At 36.7% G+C, this 9521-nt stretch overlaps 1 protein-coding gene across 1 annotated transcript in view; it reads right to left on the bottom strand.

Annotated features, from left to right (window-relative positions):
• Positions 1–4573: 4573 nt before the first annotated feature.
• The window catches only part of LOC126778703 (GTP-binding protein 2-like), a 459746-nt gene continuing 454798 nt past the window's right edge, over positions 4574–9521 (bottom strand). The window contains exon 19 of the mRNA XM_050502321.1: positions 4574–4622. Within this exon, the coding sequence (XP_050358278.1) occupies positions 4601–4622 (22 nt within the window). The 3' untranslated portion in view covers positions 4574–4600. The remainder of the gene's footprint in view (positions 4623–9521) is intronic.

Genomic DNA, 9521 nt, shown 5'->3' with positions numbered 1-9521 from the left:
ATATCGATTGGAGATATATCGAGGTACTGAGATGTCTGTACAACGCCGCTACAATGACTGTCCACATCCAGGACTGTAAGACGAAGGCGATCCAACTGCGCAGAGGGGTGAGACAGGGGGATGTAATATCCCCGAAACTGTTCACCAACGCGTTGGAAGACGTTTTCAAAACGCTGGATTGGACTAGGTATGGAGTCAATGTAAATGGCGAGTACATCTCACACCTTCGATTTGCCGACGATATCGTCATCATAGCAGAGTCGCTGGAACAACTCACCGAAATGCTGCGTAGCCTAGGCGAGTCTTCCCGGTGTGTCGGTCTCGGTATGAACTTGGACAAGACCAAGGTCATGTTCAATAGGCATGTCGTGCCGGGACCGATATACGTCGAGGGGAAACCTCTCGAAGTTGTTAGTGAATATACCTACCTAGGACAGATAATACAAGTCGGTAGGAACAACTTCGAGAAGGAAGCCGATCGAAGAATTCGCTTGGGATGGGCAGCATTTGGCAACCTTCGTCAAGTCCTCAAGTCGTCTATACCGCAATGTTTGAAGACGAAAGTCTTCAACCAATGCGTCTTACCTGCCATGACATACGGTGCCGAAACGTGGACACTAACTGCGGGACTAGTCCACAAATTCAAAGTCGCTCAGCGTGCTATGGAGCGAGCTATGCTCGGAGTATCTTTGAAGGATAAGATCAGAAATGAGATTATCCGGAAAAGAACCGGAGTCACTGACATAGCTTGCAAAATTAGCAGGCTGAAGTGGCAGTGGGCTGGTCACGTATGTCGTAGGACCGATGGCCGTTGGAGCAGACGAGTCCTAGAGTGGAGAACGCGAATCGGCAAGCGCAGCGTAGGGCGCCCTCCAGCCAGGTGGACCGACGACCTTAAGAAGGTGGCGGGCACCAACTGGATGCGGAAGGCGGAGGACAGGGAGCTTTGGCGCACCTTGGGAGAGGCCTATGTTCAGCAGTGGACAACGATTGGCTGTTGATTGATTGATTTTGATTGACTGATTTAAATTTTTTTTTAATCTTTGCTAATATATAACATTTTTCTAAGTCAGTAAAAAACGTTGTTTTATTTTTTAAGTCACAATCACACGTTTATTCAAAGCATAATTAAATAAAAAGATTAATTTAGTCTAATAACACCCTAAAATTTTCATAAATCGATGACATGAAGCTAACTTTTATTAAAACTGGCCGTTTACTCTGACAAAATTAAAAAATTAAAGAAACACACGTTTCAAATTAATATTCTAAGCGAACTGCCACAGATAATACACAATTAATTATTTAACACCATCATTTCATCGCTTACCATTACTTTATCAAAGTTAAAATGAATCTTAGTGGAATATATATAAAAAACAAATTTGATGATAAATATAGAGTAAATGTAAAAAATACACTTATAAATAAAATTTTTTTAGTAGGATTACTTTTTAAGTATTTTAATTCATACAAATTATAAATTAAAATATTTACTTACAATTGTTTTCACAGATGAAAAACGAAACAGCAAATTATTTAATTAATTTTGTTCCCATAAATATTTCTGAATTTCAAAATGGTGTCACTTAAAAATGTCTTACGTTTGTGTTACATTAATACGTATATTTAACTTAAAATAGCAAGTTATATCAGCTTACAGGAACTAGAAAAATCATTTAGATTTAATGTACAAAATTTAAATACTTCAACAAAAGATATGTATACAACAATACAATAATATTAATCGCGCCAAAATTTAAATTTAAAATGGCGTCATGATTTTGTTTAAAAATATACAATATTTTAATAAATTTAAATAACACAATACGAATTTGAAAATGGGGTCTTTTCAAAATAACAGAATATGACATAACAGAGCATTTTTTAATATTCTTGAGGATGGTTATCACACAAATGCTATTTCTGATGTTAGGTCTGCTATTCTTTTAATAATTTTTGTTATTTAGCTTAGCGGTATTTTTTTCCATTCATGTTGCCGCAGAGTCTTAAACACAGGCCATTCCTTATATATTCAAAATGGCGCCTAATAAGAATAAAATATAATTTTCAAGCAGTGATGAATCGCTTGAATTTTGTAAAAATTTACCAAAATGTAATATATAATTCTTTTTTTGGTACATATTCAAATTTAGTATTGCATAAGTTAGGTAATAGACGAAATTTCATTTATATTTATAACTGATCAGAATAAGATTGACGGGAATAGTTCGTGCTTATAATGCCTGAAGTTCTCAAAAAATATGACCGAGTTATTACAACTTATACCTAAATACCTGGATGTTTATTTTTTAATTTATATATAATTAACATTATTTTATGCTGCAATTTTTTTAAATTTGTTATGTGTAATATAATAATCAGGTTAGTAAAGTAGTCTTTGTTTAAAAAAAATCTTATTGCGCCCTTATATTGAAAAACGATTTATCCCATACTTATCAACCATTAATTGCTTTTATTAAATTATGTTTAATATTATTGTAGTTTAATTAATATCGATACCACAGATAGCTATAAAAATATTAATTAATACAAATCATAAAAATTCAATGTCATATCGTCTAAAGTAAAATCGGCATTAAATAATCCGATCATTGATAGTTAGATATCGTAATGTTATATAAATATGTATCATTAACTTAAAATTGCAATTTATAAACAGGAACTGGATATATCATTTAATGTACAAAGTTTAAATACAAAAATATGAAAGCTAATTTTGGTTTACCTCTTGAGGTAGTGATTATATTAATGGCGCCAAAATTGTAATTCAAAATGGCGTCATGACGTTTGTGTTTTTAAAATGCTAAGCATGATTTTTTTTTTTAAATAAATACAAAAATTATTTTACCGTACAACATTATTGTTTTAAATTTATAATCAATTTTTATTGGAGTCTTACATATCAGCGCGGCTTAATGCAAAAGTAACATCGGAATTGTAAGAGCTACCATTAACAAAAAAAAAAAAAAATACAAACCTAAAGATTTGTTCCTTGGGGCGTGATTATCATTTTAAAAACAGTTACGTTATATATGTATGCATATAAATATGTTATTTCATTTAAATAGAAAATAACTAGGGTATTAAAGCCACAAGAGTAGACAAAGGCAAATTAACAACCGACATTGAATTGGCGCGATATCATTGGTCGAGATTTTGAGTTATCTGTGATATTCATTATGGATTTGCGAAAAAATTGCGTTTTATTCGAGAAAGTAGTTAAGCTGAGCTATTAGCGACTATCACGGGATATGGAAATATAAAGTTAGTTTATATTTACTCCTACGATTGGAATATACTAAATATACATTTCAACTAATTGTAAAAGGTGTATTAAATACAATATTAACACGTACATAGTGCTATTTTGATTTTAAATAAGAATATTTAATTTAAATCTCAGTTTATTTGAAACTTTAAGTCAACTAACTTCTAAATAAGTTATTATTGTAACAATTTAACATACGATAAGATTATTATAGTCCTGTCACCGTGGCGTCAAGGAAGGGTAGATAGGCAAACATGGTATAACTAAGAATTTAATGTTATTGAACGTACATATTTTCAAATATAAAGACTTATAACCTTTTACTGTTGCGATTTCTGTTTCTCTTTTTTAATTTCAAATAGGAAGGCATATGAAATTTTGGTGGTAATTATCCACCGCGTCATTGGCGTTTTAAGAAATATTAACCATCATTTATATTGTCAATGTGCCACCAACATTGGGAACCAAGATGTAATATGCATTGTGTATGTACATTATTTCATAAACCTAGTTATATAATTATTTAATATTAACTAGAAATTGGAAGTATTATATTTTCATATATATATATATATATATATATATATATATATATAAGCCTTTATATATTGCAATATTATTTATACATAAGCATAGACGTTTTGCATGTATGTTATATACGTAATAAAAACTCTGACACTGATTAAATAAGTGACTGAATAAAAATGAGTTATGAGTGAAAATTTGCTCGATCACATATGATGGTTTATTAAAAATTGGTCCGCTAGTGTTAAATATATGAAAGTTTATATGGATGGTCCACATTTTTTTTATACAGTGTTGCCAATTTGGTGGTTTTCCCCCTAAATAGGGCTATGTCAGATGAAATCAAATATTATATTTTCAGGTTAGACATTTTTTAGGAGGAACATTTTTTAAAGAAATTCTCTCCGGGGATTAACTCTTCAGCTTCATTTAATTGAGTATATTTCAAGTTTACTAATGCTACTTGCAGTACTTGATTTGCTTTTTTTTAACATCATTTTATAAATGTATTTTGTATTTGTTTCAATTCATCCGTCAGGAGGATGCTTCTAAGAGGTTGGCAACACTGTTTTTATGTAACATAAAAATACCATCATCGATTGTCGTTTTTTGTAATTTAATCCGCAAGGCGAAACGGCCCCCATGCAATCATGAAGTGAACACGACAAGAAAACTGGTTACAGATACAATTAATATATTTAATTTATCTAGAATATTCTAGAGAGATCTCGAATTTTACATTGGAGCCGTGTTCTATAGAATTCATGGTATGTACGGGAAGGTTTACGTGACCCGGCCGATGGCTCTGTAACAAAACAATTTCGTTAATATATATAAATGTCTGTTTGTGTATCTGTTCGTGATTAATAGAGTTCGGACCGTTTGAATCACCACCATAGTTGAAATTTAGATGTATGTCTCATGGATGAATTTATAATATCCACTTCGTTGTAACGCCGCTAGATGGCGCTGTACCACATTAACAGCCACCTTCCGGGTATTGCTAGTAAAGTACAAAAGTGTATGTTGGTCGAAGATATCTCTTCTTAAGAACAAAACTTATTCCAACATGATTCAAAACAGTTACAGTATATAAATGTCCCACAGCTGGGCTAAAACCTCTCCTTCTCAGGAGAAGGTTTGAGCTTATTCCACAACCTGCTTCGATGCATGGATTTCCTTCACCGAACACTTATAAATTAAATGTATGAAAGTCAGTGGAGCTAGCAATCTCGGATACCAACACTGAGCTGACGATATACTTTATTGGCACAACAATTCAACTGTAATTAGAAGTTATCGTTGGGTTCGTTGAGCGGTACCTGGTCCCCAGCCCCGCCGTGAACAGCAGCCGGTGGCCCCGCACGAGGTACTCCGGACAGCGGGCGAACCTGAAAAGCACGGAGGCCCCCTCGCCCGCCCTCAGCACGTTGTTCGGAGACATTATACCCTAAAGCGAAAAATATACCCGTGGTCAGCGATGAGATGAGCCACCCGATGGTAAGTGGTCACCACCGCCCATAGACATTGACACCGCAATAAATATTAACCATCGCTTACATCAGCAATGCGTCACCAACCTTGGGAACTAAGATGTTATGTCCCTCGTGCCTGTAGTTACACTGTTTTACTCACCAACAACAATGCTATTGCTGTTTGGCAACAGAATATATTATAATTGTGTGTGGTAACTGGTGGTAAGGGCATTGTGCAAACCCGCCTGGGTAGGTACCACCCACTCATCAGATATTCTACCGCTAAACAGGAATATAACATAAAAAAATAAATATCATTATCATACTTAAGTATTTTACGCAACACCACAAATTATACCAAAATTAAACTATTTAATTCCATTCCGCAAAGTGAGTTTGATGTATGTATTCGTTACCTCGATAATGGCCGTCTGACGCACGTTCCCGATATGCACAGAGCACTGGAACCCTGGGTAGATGGCCGTGGAGTGTCTCAGGTCATGCACGGATGCCTGTTACATTCAATCAAATTTAATTCATGACCGCATTACATATTATATTGCACAGTCTGTGCTAATATTGCTAGCATATAAAAAAAACAGCCAAGATGGTTCAGGAACCACTGAATTTTCATGTACTTAATTTGTGATTATAATTCATCTCGGACTTTACGATGAAGGAAAACATCGTGAGGAAACCAGCATGTGTCTAATTTCACTGAAATTCTGCCACATGTGTATTTACCAAACCGCACTGGAGCAGCGTGGTGGAATAAGCTCCAAGCCTTCTCCTCAAAAAAGGGAGAGGAGGCCTTTAGCCCAGCAGTAGGACATTCATGTGCTGTTACGGATAAAAAAACACACACACACACACACAATGTGCTGTGCAAACATATACAAGTCTATAGTCGATTCCAATAGCAAGTAGAGTATATAAGCAACTTTGACCTTGAAATTTGGTCGAAATCTTAATATTCTGTGGTATTGACTATGGATTCGCGAAAAATTTAGCGTTTTGGTTATCTGTGAAGTTGTTATCGGAACTTTGTAAGTAAAACTAAAGTGTATATAAGTAGTTAAGTGTAACAGTGTCGTGTTATATATAGAGATATATTGATCGAGAAGTGTTTGTGGTGTACAATACAGCAGAGCTGGTAGCGAATCGCGTGGAATCGCATATCTAAGGTTTGCTAATCTTTTAAAAACGAGTAGAGTTTTCTGCTCACCTGAAAGTATATACAGCGTCTAGGGTCGTTTGGATCTTCGAGGAACACCAGGTCGTCACACACGCACTTGTCCTGCGTGTCGCTCGACACGTGCGCGTCGCTGTACTTGCTCCCGTCGTCCGACACGTACACGTTCGTGCACTTCGTGTCCGATGTCTTCGTGAGGCTGTTCTTCACGTTGGCGATGTCCTGGAGGATATTCTTGATCTGTCTCCTCGCGTTCTTTCGATTCTTCTCCGAAGCTTGCGACAAGTGGACTAGTTCTGATAGTCCCGCGGCGTAGCCCCCCGGCCGCGCTAGCAGCACCATGCCCTGCCGCAGTCCCGGCGGGAAGCGACCCAGGCCCAGCGACGCCGACTGTCCCGAGCGCACGCTGCCGCACGTGACGCGGTTGCGGTATATCGTGCGCACGGATATCTCCGCGAACTCGCCGGAATCCAGAGGTCCTGGGGGGGGGGGGGTGTTAAATATACGTCGCTCTATTCATCTCACAACTAACAGAACGCAACGCACCTATGATAAGTTCGTCGCCCTCGTAGAGTCGCCCTCGCGCGAGCAGTCCCCCCACGACGGGCCCCGTCGAGGCCCCTACGTGAAAAATTTCGTCTATTTGAAACTCGCACGCCTCCTGTAAAGTGACATATATTATAACATTTATAATTAAATAAAAAGGAGATTAGTCATCTGCGCAACATATGGTAACTATATATAAATATATATATATCTGATCCATTACATACCTTATATATATACATTATATATATATATATATATATATATCTGATCCATTACACACAGACTCAGGAAAAACAGACATGTTAATGCACACAATTGTCTGTTACCATTATACCATTACCATTATTACCATTACCAATAGTATGGAACTCGTTTTAAAGTCATATATAAGAGTTCACCCAGAAACACTTCGGGTTAAATAAAGGCTTGTGAAGCTACTAACTCCTCATCCTTTTTGATTTCCTCGTCTACATTGTCTATGGTGTCCAGTATCGACTTTTGCGGCGCAACGCAGTTCCTTGCCATATTCTCGTCAGTTATTAACAGCGGTTTCTGTAATAATACCAATATATACCATTACTTTAAATTTAAATAAATCTATAAATTATACAGCATCCCTGATTTATCATCTCGTGCTCCTTGAAGAACATCGCGAGGAAACCTGTTTGTTTCCAATTACAATATAAACTAATATTATAAATGGGAAAGTAAATATATCTATTTGTCTGTTAAACTTCCCCCCCCCCCTCCCCCCGGCTTCTCTTTATGTTATATGTGTGTGGACGGGCAATTGGGCCACCTGATGGTAAGTGGTCACCATCACCCATAAGCATTGATGTAAGAAATAATAACCTAGTTTATAAGCTAGTCTTTATAGATGCTATTTAAAATAAAATCACTGACCTTATTAGCGGGTTCCAACAATTGAGCCAGCCTCGCTACAACAGCGTTGATGTTGCTAACCAGTTCACACTCGTTGATGACTGCGAAGAACGGCATGTCCAAAGCCAGCAGAAGACCGATGTGTTCTTCTGTGATGCGAGTTATACCGGCTGTTGCCGAAATCTAGAAATAAAAAAAAAAACTTTATAGTACAAGTTAATAATATGACTACAGTGCCATCTATAATATTATCTTGTAGCTGAATTAAAAAACTTACAGCCACTGGGTCGCTGTGACCCTGGCCCCTCGGGCCAAAAATTAAAGATACGACAGGTTAGGAGGCAACCCCGCGGCCCGTACCCAGACTGGCCTAGGCCAGTTAGGAGGAACCAACTCTCTCTCTTAAAAAACTTTCATTAATAAGACGTATTGCTCGATAAGGGCTTATAAATATGATAAAAAATTGTGTTTAAACTCTTACATAGTTTAATTGTAGCAAAAGAGTTTAGTTTTTTGCCGATTATTTTTAGTAGGATCTACAGTTTGAGCCGGTGTTAGGTTTATATATTATTACCTGAATAAATTATTTTGATTTTGAGCTGTTTGTAAAAATGTATTATTAAGATAAGATATTTATTCAACAAAATGAAAATTAACTTTTGGTTTGATATGTCAGGACTCCAAAAAAATCCTTACCTAATAATAATTTGAAAACACGTTATCAGGGCTATAGAAAAAGACTTAGGCTACCTAAAATCTGAGCCCCCCCCCACACTTATGGGAACTAGTAATAAATAAACATACTTACAACGAGCATGGCGTAGTGCGGGGAGTAACCCGTGAGCCCGTGGAGCGTGGTGCGTTGGTACTTGCTGTGGCCCGCCAGGTCCAGGAAAGACACCAGCTTAGCGCTCCTCTCTCCGATGCGCTCCGCTGTCATCAGCTCGGAACAACCGTAGTTGACGACATTACCCTGATTATATGAATGTAATACATTATATGACTTTCATTTTAGGTATAAGTAATACCGGGTAGTGTTGCATGTCGATAGTCCATTATCGATAAAATCGATAGTTTTGGACTATCGATAATCAATGATTTTTCGATAGTATTGACGTATTGATTTTTTGACGAGCCGGTTGGCGTGGTTGGTAGTTACTTGCCTTTCATGCCAAAGGTCGTGGGTTCGATTCCCACCCAGGACAGACATTTGTGTGCATGAACATGTCTGTTTGTCCTGAGTCTGGGTGTAATTATCTATATAAGTATGTATTTACAAAAGAAAAGTAGTATATGTATTATATCAGTTGTCTGGTTTCCATAACACAAGCTCTGCTTAATTTGGGATCAGATGACCGTGTGTGAATAATGTCCAATATTATTATTATTATTATTTCTATTTAACTTTTAAAGTTTCTCTTCTTTCGAAGGGTTTAAACCGAAAACGCGGGCTGCAGCCAAGCATTAAGGAGTGTTGCTTATATTAAAAACGTTGATGATAAAGTGGATGATGATATAAACTTTCGGGTGATACGGCAGGTGTTAAGGATTATGGCTTTTTGAAGTATATGGAGGATATACGCTGGCATTTGTAAGGTGTTCAGAC

This window comes from Nymphalis io, chromosome 27 (assembly GCF_905147045.1).
Source record: "Nymphalis io chromosome 27, ilAglIoxx1.1, whole genome shotgun sequence".
NCBI classification, from domain to species: Eukaryota; Metazoa; Arthropoda; class Insecta; order Lepidoptera; family Nymphalidae; genus Nymphalis; species Nymphalis io.
This window is presented reverse-complemented; position numbering and strand designations above follow the sequence as displayed.